Source organism: Zootoca vivipara, chromosome Z1 (assembly GCF_965207765.1).
Source record: "Zootoca vivipara chromosome Z1, rZooViv2.hap1.1, whole genome shotgun sequence".
NCBI classification, from domain to species: domain Eukaryota; kingdom Metazoa; phylum Chordata; class Lepidosauria; order Squamata; family Lacertidae; genus Zootoca; species Zootoca vivipara.
In genome coordinates this window covers 8,492,406-8,513,811 of record NC_142583.1, presented here as the reverse complement: position 1 = coordinate 8,513,811, position 21,406 = coordinate 8,492,406, and the positions used below count along the sequence as shown (strand labels likewise).

Sequence of the window (21,406 nt, the reverse complement as noted above, 5' to 3'; positions counted from 1 at the left end):
ATCCTTCAGTAGCACCTTAAAGACCAACTAAATTTTTATTTTGGCATGAGCTTTCGTGTGCATGCACACTTCATCAGATACACTGAAACAGAAGCAGCCAGACCCTTATGTATATTCAGATGGTGGGGGTGGGGGTTATGGGAATGGGTGATGGGCTGATAGGAGTGGTAAACCTGTTGATGACTATAAACCAACAGAACACAAGCAAGTGCTAATGTGGAAGCCTGGGATCAACAATGAGGGGAGACTCCAGAGGCGTGCCTGGGCTGGACTCCCTTGACTCTGTGACAGAGTACCTCTTTCCCACTTTTTTGTGGTTTGGCCAATGTTTGTTGAATCAGGAGGTGGGGGTGGAGGAGGATAAGAAAAGTGCAATCAAGGCGGGGAGTGGGGGGAGCATTAAAACCATTAAGTCCAGATTCTAATATCACTTAGCTGCACAACGGGCAGATTCAACAGAAAGATTTACTTACAAAAAATAAAAATAAAGTAGCATCAAGTGGTTGTGGTTTGCAAGAATATACTGGGTAACTTGATTTTCTAAAATAAAATTATTGATAAAAATCACAGCCAAATCAGGCATGTAAAATGTTTAAAGGGTGATTAAAATCAACAGCAGCAAAAAAGAAATAGCTAATTTTCATAAAAATAAAATCAAACAAAGTGCATGCTGTATACATGAAACAGAATTTATTTTTATTTTTACTTTTAAAATCAAAATCCTTTGGTATTTTGGGATTAAAGAAAAATTAGAACAAGACCCTGCGCAGATCTTTAACTATTTATTCTTGTTTGTAATCCTTTCCATTTAATCCTCTAAGATTTACCATAATATAAGAATAGAGATGGCAAAGCTATAAATACTGTGATGCTTTCAGTCATCATGAGAGTTTGCAAGTTCATTGTGGGACAAACAGATCGGTAAATTCTTTGGACTTAGTAGCATATTTGAGCACGGAACATCCTGTTTCAGGAGGGTTCAAACTCTTGATTGGTAGAAGTTTCGTATGACAGCATCCATATAAGAGTCACTGGGTGGGGTGGCGGGGGGGGGGGGTGGCGAAACCTTTGCTACCATCTTCCTGTTTTGCCTTGCTACTGCTCCCCTCTGAAGGGAGAGGAGAGATGGCCCGACCATCACTGAAGGAAGACGCTGCACCCCCTCTGCTGTTTTGTTACAGCTGATCTGACACAAGATCAGAAGGTTAAAATCGGGGGGGGGGGGGTGTAGTTGTTTATCTACTATTTAGTGGGTGGGGTGTATGGGGTGGGGTAGTACCTGCTCCTTCTGACGTTGTTTGGCCGCCTTTGGTCCTCACCCTCCACTCAGCTCTCACCTGTGGCTCCCAGAACCTGTCAACTTGTGACAGCAGCCACACCTTGCGAATGGCTTCAACTGGCTGGCTAAACCAGGTGAGCGTGGCCAATGGGTCTCAAACCCTCGGTGAGTTGGTAGGGACTTCCCCTATACGTGAAGACAGGATCCAGCAGATTGAGTGGACGGGACCAGTAGTGGGTCCAACAGCCAAGAAGGCGGTTTCTGCATGTGCTGTAGAGGGACGTGGGGGGCAGGTGGGGCTCATCAGCCTGGTAAGGTAGCCCATCTAGGAGAAGGATACCAACAATAACAAGATGGATGAATCTGCTACTCAGCCATTCTTCTTAATTTTTATTATTAAGTAGCACTTTTACATGGGCTGAAACTGGCTCTGGCTTGAGCTAACATTTATTAAGTTAGTTTTAAACTATTTCTGTTAGGTCTTTGCTTTGTGTTTTTTTGAAGTCAAGCATTTAAACAATGGGACTCAACATATCTCTGTGAGGCAGAAGTTTGTGACCTTAAAGTGGCAGCTCATTAGCTTTATGCATTTGGATTTTATGCACTCTTTGTCAAGCTATCTTTTACAGACAATTTAGAAGCTGTATTTTTGTAAACTCTGGTAGCTTATTTCTTGATGAGGGTGAGTTGCTGAAAACATGTCAGTCTTGTTTGCAGTTGTACCAATTGTCTAGTAGCTTCTAGGACCAATGCAAAGTGCTGGTGATTACTATCTGGAGTTCTGAGTTTTGTGTACCTAAAGCAGGTGTGGGCCTAAGACAGGCATCCCCAAACTGTGGCCCTCCAGATGTTTTGGCCCACAACTCCCATGATCCCTAGCTACCGTAACAGGACCAGTGGTCAGGGATGATTGGAATTGTAGTCCAAAACATCTGGAGGCCACAGTTTGGGGATGCCTAGCCTAAGACATTTTAGTACCTGAGGCAGGGCTGGCCCTACGGCCAGGCTGGGTGGCGCAGGGCACCACGGCGCCGGCCCACCAGGAGGGCGCCACGAGCTGTGCCCACCTGCTGGCTGGCCGGTCCGCCGCGCAGCTGCACCCACGGAAACCGCACTGTGCCTGCCCGCCTGTGCCAGCAGCGCCTGTGGCAGCCGCGCTGCGCGCTGTGCCCACCCACCCACCGCACTGGGAAACGGGGGCGGGAGGGCGCCGGAGGGATCCGGCGCACCACGGCGCCAGGGGCGCTTAAGACGGCCCTGACCTGAGGTGAACCACCAAATGGCACCACCAGGAAGTAAGGAAGAGTTGAAAAAAGGGAGGAGGGAATCAAATCAACCTTATCCAACAGTTGATGTGGGAATCAAAGGCTGTTGTGGAAGGGGGGGGTTGTAGCATGCTCTGAAACATGCCAAGTGGGTACAGAATGCAGGAGACCCTAGAGTGCAGCCCCTTTCATATCTTCCTTAAGTGTGGGAGGAGACAAGGAGCACCTTATATTTCCAAGAAGATGTGGAATCAGGGGTAGGGTGCAGATCCGACCTCCGAGGAGTATACCAGAGCCACCACTGCTGCAGCAGAAAGTGATGCATTCCTTGGATGCAGCAGAAAGTGATGCATTCCTTCTGCTATCCCTATGTGTGGGGAGCGCGCAATAAAGAACACAGCGGGAGACAGAATGTATATCTGGAAGGTCGCCCAGAACAAAATCAGGCGCCCCCTTTTATTGTAAATTTTCAGAACTGTCAATGATTAACTAGAGGTGCATCTTTTATCCAATGACAATTGGTCAAGCCCCAAAGAGGTGGTGTCCTTGATAGGTCACATCCTGCCAACACCCCAAAACTCCACCATAGAGGAAGTGCCTGGTCCTCACATACTCCTCAGACCTCTCCCTGTCACATGCCTACTCTTTAAACATCCCCCTCCTCTCCATCTTGTGACTCTTGGTGTTTTCCCCCAACTTCACCATTTTCCCATTGTCTTCCTCCTAACCTGGATCTGACCCTTCAGGCTTGGACCAGCCTCCCCTGCTCTAATTCGCTCTAACCAGTTCCATCAGGATCCTCCCAACTCTGGCCAGTCCAGTAGTGACCTGCTGCCCTCTAATGTCCCTCTGACCCAACTTGTGAATGCGTGTTTATGCATACTGACGTACAGGAAGGTTTGCCAGCGCTGTACGTTAAAACTATTGTATGCGTTTGACAGCTGAGGGTTTTGACAGCTAGCTTTCTATTTGATGCGGTTTGCCGACATCAATCTAAGATCACTGCTACACCTATGGATCCTGCTTCATAGGGGAGACAGCCCTAGGATGGGGACCCTGCAGCCCGCAGGTCTAAATAGGCCTGCTAGGTCTCCCCATTTGATCTGCCATTTCAGCCACACAATGCCTACCTGGCCTACACCTGCAAACCTTCCAACATTTCTCTGGTGAAAATAGGGGTGTCCGATTTAATAATAACTTCTATTATTTATACGCCACTCATCTGACCAGGTTTCCCCAGCCACTCTAGGCAGCTTCCAACAGATACATAGTCGTACCTTGGTTTTCAAACAGAATGCATTCCAGAAATCCGTTCGACTTCCGAAACGTTCGGAAACCAAGGTGAAGCTTCCGATTGGCTTCCGATTGTGCAGGCGTGCTGGAAACAAAAGCGGAAGCCGCATTGGATATTCGGCTTCCAAAAAACGTTCATTTCAGGAGCTGAAATGTGCGAGTACCAAGGTGTTCGACAACCAAGGTACGACTGTAAAAACATAATAAAACAGTAAACATTTTTTAAAAACTTCCCTATACAGGGCAGCCTTCAGATGTCTTCTAAAGGTTGTATCTCCTTGGCTCAGAGGTCGCATAATGCCTTACCTTCCAATCTTTCTCTGATGAAAATAGGAATCTCCTAAGGAAAAGAGGGACATTCCAGGATCAGATCAGAAACTGGGATGGCTTCCTGTAAATCCAGGACTATCCCTAGAGAATAGGGACACTTGAAGGGTCTGTACCTGATATCATGGGTTTTGAAGGCACTGCTGATCAGTGTGGATTTCAGAGCCCCTTTCAAAGTGCAGGACGTTTTGAGAGGGGCTACTGATGTAATCATAGCTGTCAACTTTCGGATTTGAAAATAAGGGATCAGCAGCTTCACCTGTCCCGGGGACAGTCTGCGGTATATCTAACAATCCAGGATAGCAGTGGGAAACGGTGCTGGAATAAGGGAATTTCCAGCAAAAAAAGGGAAAGTTGACAGCTGTGGCTTGGAATAAGGGAGTTTCCCGCAAAAAAAGGGAGGGTTGGCAGCTATGGATGTCATCTTCAGATGTCACTTTCAGATTGCTGCTTTGCACAATACAGTGGTACCTTGGTTCTCAAACTTAATCCATTCTGGAAGTCCGTTCCAAAACCAAGGTGCACATTCCCATAGAAAGTAATGCAAAATGGATTAATCCATTCCAGACTTTTAAAAACAACCCCTAAAACAGCAATTTAACATGAATTTTACTATCGAACGAGACCTAATTGATCCACAAAATGAAAGCAATAAACAATGTACTGCACTATAAAATAAATAAGACAGTATTGTAGATGATAAAAATTAAAATTATTGTTTTTTTCTTACCTGCACTGATGATAGTCATTGTTTGGATGGGGGGCTTTTATCCATTTCTGCAGTCACACAATCAATCAATCAATCAATCATAAAACGAAGAACAAGCCACAGTCACAAAAACGGAGAAGCCACACAAACAAAAACACACAAAAAAAGCAAAAACAAAAGCACCAAATATAAGCTCCAAATATCACCTCAGAACACTGCAATTGGAAATGGAAGACTTTGATTACAATAAGGGGATGCAAATTAGCAGCGCAACAGTAAAAACGGAGGAAGACTTCAATTACAATGGGGGGGGGCGCAAATTAGCAGCGCAACAGTAAAATTGGGAGGAAAAAGGCTTTGATTACAATGAGGGGGACGCAAATTAGCAGCACAACAGTGAAAACAGAAGCTCAGGAGCATGTTTGGCTTCTAAGGCAAAGTTCGCAAACTGGAACACTGACTTTCGGGTTCGCAATGTTTGAGTTCCAAGTTGTTTGGGAACTAAGTTATTCGAAAACTGAGGTACCACTGTACATTGGACCGGGCTTCTGAAGAGCTGGCAATCGAACTGAGCACAGCCTCTGAAGATTTGACAAAGTTCAGGCCAATGTAGTGAGAAAAAATGTTACCCCCCCCCCCAGCTGCCGAACTTGGCCTGGGAGAGTTGTGGGAGGCAACCACCAGGCCCACTGGGCTTGAAAGTTTCCCCACTCTTGGCATAAGAGAAACCCTCCCACGGGAATTAGATCTGTCAGACAGGCTTGAAATTTTAGTAGCTGTAACGAGGCTTGCATATCTGCTATGATTAATCTAGGTCATTAAGGTACAATATGCATTTGATATATGTGGTAACGCTTTCAAAAGTGTTGATATACTATCACTGTAATTTCTAAGGGATGTTGTGCTTAAGTCCCTTCACCCTCCCATGAACGCTTGGAAACATTTCAATTGATTACTTTTGTGATTTTGCTGTAAGTGGAGAGAAAGAAGCATTGCTTTGAGCTCTAAATGTGAACGTTGGTCTTAAAGCTTTTGTGTGTAACTTCGGCATCTGTTGTCCTGAAGGTGAGTCAGACAGCCTGTTTACGATTTGCTCACCGGCCCTATTCACATCACTGCATAAGACAAATCTCCTTGAAAATGTATTATCCCTTAAGTAAATAGATTTTAAACTAGTTTAAGTGTCCCGACTTTCCCTCAAGGACCCTGGGCAATTATAATTCTGTAGTCGCTAAGAATTCTCTGCATGAGATCCTGTCCGACTTGGCAGTCTGGAGACAAGTGGGTGAGTGGGCAAGTAGGCAAAGGTGGGCAGTCTGAGAGGAGCTCATCCAAACTCAGAAGCTTACAGGACCAAGTAAAATGGGGTCACTCTTTGGTACTAAACTGACCTGCTGAGGCCATTATCTTACAAATAAACTTTTCTGACTCGCCTCTTCTACCAGATTCTAAACCAGGGGTCAGCAAACTTTTTCAGCAGGGGGCCGGTCCACTGTCCCTCAGACCTTGTGGGGGGCCGGACTGTATTTTGGGGGGAAAATATGAACGAATTCCTATGCCCCACAAATAACCCAGGGATGCATTTTAAATAAAAAGGACACATTCTACTAATGTAAAAACACCAGGCAGGCCCCACAAATAACCCAGAGATGCATTTTAAATAAAAGGACACATTCTACTCATGTAAAATCGTGCTGATTCCCAGACCATCTGCGGGCCGGGTTTAGAAGGCGATTGGGCCGCATCCGGCCCCCGGGCCTTAGTTTGGGGACCCCTGCATTAGAAGCAGGCCAGCCATCCTATCCTCTAGCAAGCTACTACCAAGGTAGGGATAGCAAGCAAAGGTCACCAATTCAAGACTTGCAGATTCCAAAAACCTATGGTAGGACAGCACATTCCCGGCAATGAAATATAGCTCACAAGCAAAATGCTTGCTGATTATTATTAGTAGTAGTAGTAGTAGTAGTAGTAGTGGTGTTTCATTTTTTATTTATTTAAATTCACTCAAAAGTAAAGGCTAGAGATTTTAGTCATGCTTTCTAGAAAGCAACGTTGGGATGGTATCTTTTGAGTTTTGTAATGCAGATGTGTGGTAGTACAAGAAAGGTCTGTATGGCTTTGAGATATCGGACAGTGGTATGGAGGGGGGGTCGTGTCCCCAGTTCCAGTTTTATTGGGAACTACAAGAATGCTCTACTTACCTTGCATTCCAGATATCTGATTGTGGTCAAATGCTCTCCACAATTTGGGTTCATGCACACAGTCGTATTTTGCTGCCAGGCAAATGGTTGCCCAAATCCACTTATGGCCCAGGTTGGTTCTTCAAGGATATTTGCATTTTATAGAGAAGCTTGCATTTGTTTCCAGAAAAGGAAAATGTAAAGAGTTAATCATCAATCTCTTGGCCATTCGCAACTTTGGTGCAAAGCTTCCCAGTCCCTCGATGTCCAATGCAAGTCCACATATTAGTTAGTGTCTGTTACCCGTTACCCAGGCAACTGAATATCCAAACAATGCTCCGGTACGGCGATGCTGGTATAAAAGAGAGGAGGGAGGGGATATTCCCAGGCGTGCTGCTATCACTTCAAGGCGCGTCATATTCTGCCAGGGACGTTTGCTGGATGACCACTCCGGCCCCGGGGCAATCGGTACTTTTCTGCACGCATGGCTGTTGTTGGTGTGTCAGAGTGATAATGAGCAAACGGATAATCCTGACAGGCTGGACTTTATCCGGCTGCCACTTCTGGCCTCTGTTAGTGTAGATCGAACACATCACACTCTGTCAGTCAGTCACCCGGTCTCCCTCTCTCTCCCCACCCTTTCCCTTGCTGTAGATTTCTTAATGTATTTTAATGGCTTTACAAAGAAAGCCAGGCAGACGAGTTCTTCCCTTCGTGGCTGAGCCAGACCATGACCTAGCTCGCCATGAACCTAGAAGGGCTTGAAATGATAGCCGTCTTGGTCATGATTGTGCTCTTTGTTAAGGTGTTGGAACAGTTTGGGCTGATTGACTCGGGCATAGAAGGTAAGAGAGTGGCTTCTAACTGTTTTCTCTTTCTCTAAGTGGCAGTTCTTGAGCAGTGTTATGAAGGGCACCTGTTAATGAGACGTTTTAAGATGCTACTTTCAGGGCAGCACAGACAGCAGGAGTATTTCGGGGTAGATACTACAACTGGAAGCTCCCCCCCCTCCTCCCCATCCCTGGGTTCTTGCAGCTGAACTGTGACAGTCACTGAAAACATTTCCAAGCGCTTTAGGAGAATTGGTGTGGGGGAAAGAAAACTTTGTCTAATGTTCCTGATAACTGTATTAGCCATGCTTCGTTGAATTTGTATGAACAGGCTGGCAAAAAAAAGGGGGAAGGTTTTCAAATAATCACCTCCAAAATGTGAGGGTTGTGGCAACTATATGATCGTAATTGCTTTGCTTGAAATATGCTGTGCGGTAAACATTCAAAACGTTTAAACTTTGTTTGAGAAAAGTTAATTTGTCCTTGCCCGAGGAGAGTTGTGCAGCTTCACATTTTCATTGTCAAGTGCTTTATTTATTGTAGTCTCACCCAACTCAGTATATTCTGGATATAGCACATAAAATGAATTGTGTGGATTTTTAGTTTCTGTATAGTTTTTTTCCCCTGCTGTAACACAAGTCGGTAAAACAGTTGATCTTTTTGTTTTGTTCAGCCACATCATCTGCATTTTTAGTGTAGTCCAGAAACTGCTTCTCTACATGGGAGGTAACACAAAAGGTATTGTTTTCTCTAGTTTTTCAAGGCACCAAGCTGAAATGTCCTAGTGTACTTTCAACATATTTTGTAATCTTGCATTATAGGCTATCTGTGCACTTGACACCAGCAACTTATTCTGTGAGTAGATTAAGGTTTTACAGTCCGACCGGTAAAAAAACAAAGCCAGCAAGATGTAAGTTTGCTGCTCTGGCACAGCTTAAAGCAATCCTGTTTATATAACCCTTTAAAGAAATGTGGTATTTTTTACGTGAGAAGAAAGTTCATGGCAGACTGTTTTTGGTGCTGTGTGTTTAGGAAACCCACATATAATCAGCTCTAGAGACTATGGTGACTCCCACAATTGTGGTACCCAGCACATTTATGTAAAGAAGATTATTTGGGGAGGCTTATGTATCCATTAGAAAGAAAGCATTCTCTTCGGTATAAATAACTGTATACATTTGCAGATATATTAATAGGACCTGGTACTTTCATTTCAGTGGCATGATTACTATGACAAACTCATCTATCTTTCAAAAAGGCAGTGTTTAAAAGTTAAGCATATTGGTAGACACTCAAATTTGTAACTGTTCTTACGTTATGGGATAGGCTACTCTGTTTCTGTACGATTTGCTTAGGTTTAAACCACTGCAAATGCTGGCTGTTTTACAGTGAATTGTAAGGTTGTTAAGCAACAGACCGAGAAAGCACACTTAGTTTACTTTGAAGAAGCATGTATGACCCCTAAGTTTGTTGGCTTGGCAGCATAGGTTTCTAGTATTTCTGGGTATGTTTTGCTTCTTCTCTTAACAGTACTCTCGCTTTAAGACTTCCAGTTAAGGTAAAGTTTCAGAAGGGGTGTTTTGCAAGCACATTCTTGAAAAATTCAAAAGAGGTGGAAAGTTTGAATATAATGTTGGTGCAATGTGCAATGAATTTAATAACGTAACTATGTAAGTTAATATAATGTCGAGAATAATTAATTTTTTCACCAGAATGTACAATTATTTTTTACTCCTTTTGATTTTTTTTCCAGTGGAAGGATAGTCCACTACTTGAATTTAGTAAAGTGAAAAACAAATACAGTTGGGTTTTTTTTCTGGAGAGGGGGACAGAGTGTGAATTTAAAATATAGTTTTCCATGCCTGTGTAATGTAACCAAAGCATATATGTCCATGTATGCTGTGGGGTTTTGGTGAAAAGCTTCTGAACACTTCTTCAAGTTTACGCTGAGATTTATTGATGATAATTACTTAGTGATGATCATATCTACGCCAGGGTGGTGTAGTGGTTAAGAGCGGTGGACTCGTAATCTGGTGAACCGGGTTCGCGTCTCTGCTCCTCCACATGCAGCTGCTGGGTGACCTTGGGCTAGTTACACTTCTCTGAAGTCTCTCAGCCTCACTCACCTCACAGAGTGTTTGTTGTGGGGGAGGAAGGGAAAAGGAGATTGTTAGCCGCTTTGAGACTCCTTAGGGTAGTGATAAAGCGGGATATTTCAGTTTGTTGAGATAAAAATTCTCAAGGACATATTTCTCTTTAGTTAGACCTTTCGGTATGGAAAAGCAAGAAGCTCCGTTATGCCATTGGGGTTGGGACTCCGATACCATCAAGAATGCTTTCCTTTAGAGGCAGTTGCCCACTTCCTTTGCAAGCTGTTCCTGGTGCATTTGCCTTCCTATTTTTATTATTTACTAGCTAGCCCTGCCACGTGTTGCTGTGGCTCATCCCTGTGATTTCCCCCACCCTGTGCCGATCCATGATGTATCACACCCCCTTCTCCCCCCACCCCCCAGCTCATCCCTGTGACTGGCCCACCGTGTCCTGACCTATCCCGTCCCCTCCAACCCCCACCCAGGTGAGTCAATACCTCCATTTGGCCTAGTCTGTAAATGCTTTGGCCTAGTATGTAAAAGGGAGCCAAGGTGCTCATGATACTACCCTTGTGGAGGAGGCACACAAACCCTTCTTCATTTCCGTGGTCTGCATGCTCATATTGGCCATGTGTCTCAGGACTGGAACCCAAAGTTCCAGCAGATGTCTCCAACCCACCATCCCATTGGCAGAGGTGAGCCAAAGTCAAGACAATTACTGAGCTTTGCTGTGTGGAAAAGCAATGAGTCTCCCTAACATCGGAAGTGGTGCCCTGCAACTTTTGGAAGAGTCTTGGAAAAGACTATCGGGCTTGTCGTTTAACATAAACACACATCTCTGTTGTTGTTCTGATAATCACTATGTGAAATACTTAACCATTGTTTGACCAATGTTTCGCTCGTTCCTTGATGGTAACACTATATTTGCACAAAGTACAACTGGAAAGGTGTGTGAAGCAGTCTGTCTTGGTAGCAGGGCTAGAATAGTAGAATTGGCCATCACAGGAAGCCTGTTTTTACAGATATTTCAAAAGTAGTGCAAACAATGCTTGTTAGGAAACTTAAGAAGGTTTTCTATGGGGTTTTTCTTGATGTTAGTCATGAATAAAAGCAGTTATATGTTAAGGTTTTGTTTTTGGGTGCAATATGAGAGGAAGTAGGGAAGGGGAATCTGGACTGGATTATGGCCCCAATCCAAATGGACACTGGGATGTTATCTGTTGGAGAACCATTGGAATCTATTCCAAAGGCCCTGGAAGAGATTAAAAAAATGGAGAAGTACCAAGCTTTAGATTAAAGAAGAGTAAAACTAAAATGTTGGTGAAAAAATGAAAGATAATGTGAAGAAGGATTTAGAGTTAAGTACTGGCTTGACAGGGACACAGGTGTCGCTGTGGTCTAAACCACTGAGCCTTGGGCTTGCCGATCGAAAGGTCGGCAATTTGAATCCCTGCGACGGGGTGAGCTCCTGTTCCTCGGTCCCTGCTCCTACCCACCTAGCAGTTCAAAAGCACGTCAAACTGCAAGTAGATAAATAGGTACCGCTCCGGCAGGAAGGTAAACGGCATTTCTGTGTGCTGCTCTGGTTTGCCAGAAGTATCTTAGTCATGCTGGCAACATGACCCAGAAGCGGCCTATAGAGCCAGATGAGCGTGCAACCTCAGAGTCGTCCGCGACTGGACCTAATGGTCACGGGTCCTTTGTCTTTACCTTTTACTAGCTTGAGAATGGCAAAGAAAGTTAAATATTTAGGAAGATGGTTAACAGGAATGAATATTAATTTATGTCAAGATAATTGTGTTAAAGCTTAGAGAGCTGTTGTGAAGAGTGGGGTTGAAATTGAAATTAAATGAATGCATTATTGTTATTATTTATTAAATTTCTAGACCACCCTCCACCCAAGGATCATAGGACAGTTTACAATATATAAATAGTCATCTCTCTCCCCCCCACTCCCCAAATACTTGGCATGCTATTGTTTATGTTTAGCTTATGCCAGTGGTAACATACAGTATTTGGCATCAGTCTATTACCACTTCTTGATGCCAAATACTGTATGTTACCCCTGGCAAAACAGCCTATTACCACTTCAGTCTATTACCACTTCTTAGGGACACGGGTGACGCTGTGGGTTAAACCACAGAACCTAGGGCTTGCTGATCAGAAGGTTGGCGGTTCTTATCCCTGCGATGGGGTGAGCTTCCGTTGCTCGGTCCCAGCTCCTGCCAACCTAGCAGTTTGAAAGCACATCAAAGTGCAAGTAGATAAATAAGTACTGCTCCAAGCGGGAAGGTAAACGGCGTTTCCGTGTGCTGCTCTGGTTCGCCAGAAGCGGCTTTGTCATGCTGGCCGCATGACCTGGAAGCTGTACTCCGGCTCCCTCAACCAATAACGCGAGATGAGCTTCGCAACCCCAGAGTCGGTCACAACTGGACCTAATGGTCAGGGGTCCCTTTACCTTTACCTTTATTGTTGTTGTTGTTTAGTCGTTTAGTCGTGTCCGACTCTTCGTGACCCCATGGACCATAGCACGCCAGGCACTCCTGTCTTGCACTGCCTCCCGCAGTTTGGTCAAACTCATGTTCGTAGCTTCGAGAACACTGTCCAACCATCTTGTCCTCTGACGTCCCCTTCTCCTAGTGCCCTCAATCTTTCCCAACATCAGGGTCTTTTCCAAGGATTCTTCTCTTCTCATGAGGTGGCCAAAGTATTGGAGCCTCAGCTTCACGATCTGTCCTTCCAGGGAGCACTCAGGGCTGATTTCCTTAAGAATGGATAGGTTTGATCTTCTTGCAGTCCATGGGACTCTCAAGAGTCTCCTCCAGCACCACAATTCAAAAGCATCAATTCTTCGGCGATCAGCCTTCTTTATGGTCCAGCTCTCACTTCCATACATCACTACTGGGAAAACCATAGCTTTAACTATACGGACCTTTGTCGGCAAGGTGATGTCTCTGCTTTTTAAGATGCTGTCTTTAAGATGCTGTCTTACCTTTATTACCACTTCTTAACAAATACAGTACATAAGTGGAAATGACAGATTTCAGCAGCATGTGCCTGGCACTGGCACTCTCTTCCCAGGTCCACAGTCACTAAACTGGAGTGTGTGATCCAAGCAGGAATCCACTGGAAGCTTCAGAGTACACTTGCCTCATACTGTAATCTCCAAGTATCATCCACACTTGATGAAAGCACAGATTGTAACAATTGCACTGGTTTGGTATCTCACTCTGCTTTTCTAAGGATTACTAATCTGCATTCCTTTTTCTTGATGCCCACATGAGGGATTGGCGGCTTCAGCTAGGATTTAAATCGGCTGTGTTTAAATGGGTTTTGTTTGTTTGTTTGCTATGCTTTTTAATCTCGGCGCTTTGGGTAAAGTTCATCCCTCCCCCACCCCCAAACCTTGATGTTAATGTTATATGTCTAGTTTGTTGGAATGTTCATGGAACTTTGAGGGCTAATTTGCCCCTTTATCTTGCGTATCTTTCTTTGATCAATAGATTTGCATATTATTATTATTATTAATAATAATAATAATTCATTATTTATACCCCACCCATCTGGCTGGGTTTCCCCAGCCACTGGGAAGTTCCCAACAGAATATTAAAAACACGATAAAACATCAAACATTAAAAACTTCTCTAAACAGGGTTGCCTTCAGATGTCTTCTAAAAGTCAGGTAGTTGTTTATTTCTTTGAAATCTGATGGGAGGGCGTTCCACAGGCAGGGGTGTACTAAGTGGGGTGCAGAGGGGGTGGGTTGCCCCGGGTGCCACTGGGTTTGTTTTTTGTTTTTACAATATGGCCCCTGCCTCCCCCCAGCTGTAGAGTAGCCGAGGGTGCTTGCAGTCTGTATGAGCGCCACTCGTGCGGCGTCCGTACGGGCTGCCGCTCTCACGGGCTGTCAATACGGGCTGCCTCTTGCATGGCGACCGGACGGGCTGACACGCGTGCACACTCCGTACGGGATGCCGCACATGCGCACTCCTTACAAGCTGCCCCACCCCAGGTGCCGGAGAGGGTTCCTCCACCACTGTCCACAGGGTGGGCGCCACTACCGAGAAGGCCTTCTGCCTGGTTGCAAAGATTAGCCTGCTGCTTCTATATTACTGCTATCATATCATAGCATTGTAGAGTTGGAAGGGATCCGAAGGGTCCTCTAGTCCAACCCCTTGCAATGCAGGAATCTCAACTAAAGCATCCATGACAGATGGCCATCTAACATTTGCTTAAAAACCTCCACTATCCTCCTCCACTAGCCAAAGGATATATTTCCTAAATGATTCAATTGTCTTGCCTCCCTTGAAGCCTGAAACCTGATTTGTATCTGGCACATATGCAACATCTTTGGCATGTACACCATGCAGTGTTTGTTGCTGTGGATTGCAACAAAGACCTTCGCAGTAAACAGGTAGTCCTTTTAGAGAATTAACATACAGGGCAGCTTCTCCATTTCTCCATGGGTTGAATTCTAGGAAGGTGGCTTTTAGGAAGGTGGAAGCAAGCACAAACAACATTGTCCTGTGAAACCCAGAAGAAGAAGGAGGAGGAGGAGGAGTTTGGACTTGATATCCCGCCTTTCACTCCCCTTAAGGAGTCTCAAAGCGGCTAACAATCTCCTGCATGAGGCTTTATACTCTACAGCCAACTTCATCAAATGGATGAATATAAAAGGAGTCTGCTGGATCAAGCCAATGGCCCTTCTTGTCCAGCATCCTTTTCTCACAGTTGCCAACCACATACTCATAAGCCCATAAGCAGGCCCCAAGCACAGAGATGTTCCTTGGTTGCTGCTTCATTTTTCAGACCTATTAAAATGCTATGGATTGAACTTGGGCTTCAGCACGCACACTGTATTATCACCACCACAGCCCTTCCCCCAGAGGAAGGGAAGGAAGCACCCACTTGCCCTGCCTGAGGTCTGTGAATCCCTTCACATTTATGTTCAAGGACAATTTTTTTTTAATGTAAACTGTATATGCGATTGGTATCCTGCGTTTTGCAGATGACACATCATTAGGACAGTGCAGGCTGGATGAAGTCAGTGCAAAACAATGTGGTCAAAGCCAGGTTCTTGCAAGGTGTGATGCACCCAGAGTGGCTGGGAAAACCCAGCCAGATGGGCGGGGTATAAATAATAAATTATTATTATTATTATTATTATTATTATTATTATTATTATTATTATTAAACCCACCTACAGTGATTGAGTGACTGTATCTCTAACCATTCATGTTCAACAGAAAAACGCACCTGCTGCCTTTTGCACATCTGCCTACATTTTTTAAAGAAACGTTTCGTTGCTGTCTTCTGCAGCTGTAGATAATTTTGACCCAAATTCTACCACGTTTCATTAGCATACCCCCATTAGGAAACGGTCATAATTTAGCGTAGCTATTGAAATCAAATACCCTCGTAAGGTTTCTGACCTCCTCTTGTAAAGTCTGATGGGATTAACAAGAAGGGCTTGTCCTCATCTGCCTTTGCCTTCTCTTTCAAGTCCAGGATTTTGATCTGAACCTGTTAAATGCGATACTCTGAAGATAAGTAGTGGATTAGTAAAGCGGTCATTAAACGATCCCTTATCTGTGGGTAAGCAGGCATTTGGAGAAACTGAACAGGCTTACAGTAGCTGGAGAAGTAGTACAGTAATGTCTAAGAAGAGAATTTGCTGGGAGCCAGGAAGTTCCAGTTCAAATCTCATTCCACGCAACTCATTTTAGGCAAGACTATTATCTCACCCTCAACCCCTACCTGCCAGATGGGGAGAATATTGCTCATCTACCATGCAGGCTTCCAGGGCTGGCCTTAGGGGTGGGAAAGTAGACTGATGTCCCTGACCAATAGGCTGAAGAAGATGTCCCAATGAGTTGCATGGCTCCATGTTTGTTATCCCCAGGAAATCAGAGCATGAGAAAGAAAGTGCCAAATTAAGTGTCTTCAACCTTTCTTTCAAAGTTTTACAGGCTGTTTGGGTATTACATGTTTCTCATATTATAAGACACGTCTTATATTTATTTTTTCCTCAAAAAAACCACTATGGCTTATTTTCAAGGGATGTCTTATTTTTTTTCCTCCTCCTGCCGCGGCCGGCATTGCTGCTGCGCCTATCACTATGTCTTATTTTCAGGGTATGGCTTATATTCCTTGAATGTTTAAAAATCCTGCTATGGCTTATTTTATGGGTATGTCTTAAAATATGAGAAACAGGGTAGCTGCAACAATGAGCTTCCATCAATTAGCTTTAAAGTATATATTTTTTCTGTTTCAGTTCTGTATCATTTCTAGATAAAAATTGATGGAACACAACTTTGCTTTGGGGCAATGTTGCTGAATTAAACCACAAGCCCTACAAATATTTAAAACACTTATAGGCTGTATGTCAGTTCACTGGATAACATTTTTCTCTTCTATTACTATCAAAGAGAACAACACAAACTTCTTTTTCTGTATCATGCAGAGAAAGAAAATTATAACAAATCCAAAATATCCTGTTGAACTGATAATGGATGAGATCTTTGGTTCCAATAGATAAAATGGTTCCATTCCAGAGCAAACTTTGTTTAAGACAAGAAATAGCAGTTAACTTAGCGATCAGCACAACCAGGTCAGAATGGCAGGAAAACTGGAAATTGCTTTACAATATTTTCATATACTGTACATTTGTTATTTTTGTTGTTTGTTTGTTTTTTTACATTTTGTGCTATTAGTGAATATTTCACAATAAAGAATGTTTACCGAAATACTGCAAGGAAAAAATTGCATATGTTCACCCTTCACTTTTAACTGTGAATTATGCATATTTTGGAAACCCAGAAGGAAAAAAACTATTTTATGTCTGAATTTAAGTGTCTCTTTAAATGTTTGTTATTTCATTCAGGTGAATATTCCTAACAGAGAAGCAACAACAGAACTTTCTTTATGCCACACTGAAACAGGGGAGGGAGAGCATAAAAATCTTTCTGCAAGTTAACTACCGTACATTTACTTGTTTTGGAAACCAAAAGCGAACAAGTATTCATTTCCCCAGGGATGTTTTGGGTATGTTTAAAGTGTGGCAACTGTTTTGGTGTTGTGAGGTAGGGAGATATTCACTTATCCTGGGGAGTAAATACTGTACCAGCCTGGGATCTTATAAGACAGGGGTGGCCAACTCCCAAGAGACCACGATCTACTCACACAGTTAAAAACTGGCAGTGATCTACCCTCTTTTTAGGGTTCAGGTAAAAGTTGAGCTTTTTTTTTAGGAAGGAAAGCCCTGTTTTTTAGGGTGATGGGGAAAGTTGTTGAGCTTTTTTAGGGGAGCCAAAGTTGATGAGTTTCTTTGGGATGAGCCAGTGATCTACTGGTGATCTACCACAGACATCCAGTAATCTACCTGTTGGACGTGCCAGCTAACATCCAGCTAACATTAGACATGGTTAAGTTTGATTGAAACTGGTGGAATGAGTTGGTTGTGAAGCCTGTTAGCATTGCTGTAGAATGCATCTCTCACATGACAATAAGAGGGACAGGTAGACAAAATACAATTTAGGGGTGCTGTATTTCAAACAGTGGAAATCCAGAAAGTTGTTGAGCTTTTATGGCAAAATCACGGGTGGGGGGGATGCCATTTTTGAGCTACTTTTATGGGAAATTGGCAAAAAAACGGCACTACCAACATGGGCTGCCATTACTACAAGGATCCATTATTGAAGAATCCACATAGGATAATAATGAAAGTTACCGTGTTTCCCCCTTTTTAAGGCGTAGTCATAAAATAAGCCATAGCAGCATTTCTAAGCATTTGAGAAATATAAACCATACCCCGAAAATAAGCCATAGTGATAGGCGCTGTGCGGAAGAGAGCACTGAGCTCCCCGAGTCAGCAGCAGCAACGCCGGCCGCAGCAGTGTTTGCTGAGTCCTTTCTTGCTTTTGGGACTTGGTTACTGTGCTGGCTTGGGATGGTGTGTGTGCAATTGCTGTTGCTGCTTCGTGTTTTTCAGCTGGATTCTCTGGGTTCTAAGCACTTTCCCCCGTTTGTTTGCGAAGCAGCACTCGGCTGCAGCCCCTGCCTCTCCCGGCGGCTGCAGGAGGCTGCATTTGATCGCTATCTCCTTTTCCATTTCTTTTGTCTTTGAGCACCCGGCCCCGCCCCCTCTCCCCTTCGTGGAATGAAGAACGGAGTTTTAGCAGCATTTCCTCATTATAAAAAAAAGGTCAGGAACTTTTACTTTAACCTCAAAAATGGGATATTTCCTCTCTCTAAAAACAACTCTGACCTGAACACCAATAAAACGGGGGTAGATCACCTCCAGTTTATAAATCCGCAAGTAGATCGCAGTCTCCTGGAAGTTGGGCTCTATACTTTGGCTGATTGCAAGCCTTTGCATCTTTAAAAAACAAAAACCATGCGCCTCTCAGTCTTAATTTTCCTTTAATTCATCCCCCTATACCCTCCTCCAACCATTGCCTCCTTCCATTCCTTACCCCCCTCCCTCTCTCCCCACTTCCCTCACTCCTGTGCAATCTCATTTAGTCAAATACTTGCTTTTTCTGTTGTGTTGTCTATTTTATATTTAATATTATTACCCTTTATGATGTTATTTTTTCCCTTGCGATAATTATTTTTTATCTTTAACTAACTTTCCTTTCCATATTTTTCCATATATAACTCAACACTTTCCCATTCCTTCTTAACTCTTTGGATAGAGTGCCCCCCCATTATTGTTGTTAATTTTACAATTCCTGGATTTTTTATGGAACCGAACAGCTCGGGTGCTTCAGAATGTGCCTTCTGTTGCTACAGGGCTATGGGGCTTCACTATTTGACCCCCCCCCCCCCAGGTTGGGATTTTTAAAGTAGTTCTGTGGGTCCCAGGGCGCAGAATCACCCCCGATCCTTTCCTTTGTCTAAACAGACCTCTTCCCCCCTGACTTTGGAAGGCTGTGCTTCAAGGGTGATACCAGGGGTTTTTTAAGACCTGCGCCTCTTAAGGATTGTTACGGTCCATAACTTCCATTGCTTTCTAAAGGGTTGGGGGTTTAAAGCACTGCCACCCCCACCCCACCCTGCAGGCACTCGGAACTGGCAGCGCCAACAACGCGCCCAGCAGCGCGCAGAAGAGAGCACTGAGCGTCCTGAGCCAGTGGGTCCCAGTTGTACCAGCACTTTTTTTAAAAAAAGACACCCCCTGAAAATAAGCCACTGTGGTGTTTTTTTAGGGAAAAAAGTTATAAGACGGTGTCTTAAAAAAGGGGAAACACGGTACTTCCCATGCAATTCCTTCCTCTCCCTCCCCCAGACAAAAAAAGAGGAGATTGGTATGTTCCATTTAATTTGAAGCAGGAAACACTGTTGCAAAACAAAAGGTTTGATTACAGGAATGCAATCTTTCTTTCCCTCCCACTAAACACACACACACACACACACAAACACACATGAATATGATGCTGCTGTTGAACGTTACAAGACTGAAGGGGGTAAAGTAATTTTTAAGCTCCTTATTTGTATTTGTATTCCCAACCTGGTGCCCTCCAGATGTTCTGGATCCCGTCTTCCCTGACCATGGGCCACCCTGGGCCTGAAGGGAATTTTAGTCCAAAACAGCTGCAGGGTGCTAAGTTGAGGAGTCTGATCCACAGTTGCGGTCTTTTGATATGATCCAGCTCTCCTTATCTATTTCTGACGAAGAGTTTTAATTAAGCTTTTGTGCCAAAGGTTGATTGTATGTTAATCAGCTCAAACAAACCAGAACTTGAGAATCTTGAGATGCATCTACGGTTTATTTTTAGATTCAGAGTCAGCGGTGAGGTGGAATTAAAATTCTGCATCTCAGCTGCTCAAAAGCAGGAGACATGTTTATGTTCCACTCAGTGAGGCTGGCGTTTGGGCTGAGTATTGTAATGCAAATCAAACTGATAGTCAATAGCAAATACAATGATACCTCTGTTTAAGTACACAATTGGTTCCGGAAGTTTGTACTTAACCTGAAGCGTACTTAACCTGAAGCGAACTTTCCTATTGAAACAAAATAAAAAAATTCCTTCAGTAGCACCTTAAAGACCAATAAAAAAAATTCCTTCAGTAGCACCTTAAAGACCAACTAAGTTTTTATTTTGGTATGAGCTTTCGTGTGCATGCACACTTCGTCAGATATCTGACTAAGTGTGCATGCACACGAAAGCTCATACCAAAATAAAAACTTAGTTGGTCTTTAAGGTGCTACTGAAGGAATTTTTCTATTTTGCTTCGACTCAGACCAACACGGCTACCTACCTGTAACTTAAAGACCAACTAAGTTTTTATTTTGGTATGAGATTTCGTGTGCATGCACACTTCTTCAGATACCAAGTGTGCATGCACACAAAAGCTCATACCAAAATAAAAACTTAGTTGGTCTTTAAGGTGCTTCTGAAGGAATTTTTCTATTTTGCTTCGACTCAGACCAACACGCCTACCTACCTGTAACTATTTCCTATTGAAAGTAATGGAAAGTGGATTAATCCGTTCCAGACGGGTCCGTGGAGTACTTAAACTGAAAGTACTCAAACCGAAGTGTACTTAAACTGAGGTATGACTGTAATGCCATTTCTGTTTCTTAATTATCACCAGAATTTATGGAATATTTATTTATTTATTGCATTTGTATCCCACCTTTTTCTCCAAGGAGTCCAAAGTGGTGTTTGACAGGGCTGATGGGCTTCCTCTCTCACAGCAATCACCACGAGAGTCTCCTGGCATTTTATGGACTTTATTTACAGTATTTACAACAATTAATTAACACGTAATGATCACCCATCAGAGTCACTCAGTTCAGATCTCTGCTGAGGCCTGCGCTTGTCCTTCCAGCAACCCAGAAAATGACGGAGTCTTCCACCTCGCCTTTCAGCCCTCCTCTTTTTTGCACGTCTCCTGATAGCTGGGGCAAACCTCCCCCTCCCCCCGAATTCTGAGCTCGAACTTAACCCTTGCTGCTCCTGTGAACTTTCTGGCTCCCTAGCCTCTAGACTTAGTCCGACCGCTCTCCCCACATCATCTCCCTCCCCCTGGTCCCCCTCCAGGAAACCAGAAACCACTGGCTCATCCCTGACAGTGTTCTTAATTCTCTCCCCTCCCCATTCAATCCCACAACAAGCCTGTGAGGTAGGTGAGGCTGACACTTAGTGACTGGTCCAAGGTCACCCAGTAGACTGAGTTGGGAGTTGAACTCTCGTCTGCCAGGTGCCATACCTGCCAAGTTGCTGTCAGAGAAATAAGGGGCCGGAAATAGACCGGAAGTAGCGCTGCCGCCATTTTGGAACTGGGCGGAGCATGCTCAGAAGTGACTTTTGATGCTGCTTTGCCCAGTTCCAAAATGGCCGCCGCGCCAGATGCATAGCTGCCAAGTTTTCCCTTTTCTCGCGAGGAAGCCTATTCAGCATAATGGGAAATCCCTTAAAAAAAGGG

At 44.0% G+C, this 21,406-nt stretch overlaps 1 protein-coding gene and 1 long non-coding RNA gene across 9 annotated transcripts in view; one reads left to right on the top strand and one right to left on the bottom strand.

The window, feature by feature from the left end:
- Positions 1 to 3,955, bottom strand: part of LOC148687278 (uncharacterized) — a 28,310-nt gene extending 24,355 nt beyond the window's left edge. For both annotated transcript variants that reach the window (XR_015947193.1, XR_015947197.1), the window contains exon 1: positions 3,822 to 3,955. This is a non-coding gene — a long non-coding RNA (uncharacterized LOC148687278). The remainder of the gene's footprint in view (positions 1 to 3,821) is intronic.
- Positions 1 to 21,406, top strand: part of KCNIP4 (potassium voltage-gated channel interacting protein 4) — a 328,191-nt gene that overhangs the window by 179,491 nt on the left and 127,294 nt on the right. The window contains exon 1 of one of the 7 annotated variants that reach the window (XM_088658404.1): positions 3,905 to 7,521. The exons of 4 other annotated variants lie outside the window; for them this stretch is intronic. Coding sequence is in view for 1 of the 3 variants with exons in the window: in XM_088658375.1 (XP_088514501.1) it covers positions 7,799 to 7,898 (100 nt within the window). In the remaining 2 variants the exon portion in view is untranslated. Of the gene's footprint in view, positions 1 to 3,904; positions 7,626 to 7,652; positions 7,899 to 21,406 lie in introns of those variants that run through there. 2 more of the 7 variants (XM_088658396.1, XM_088658375.1) reach the window with 2 other exon arrangements.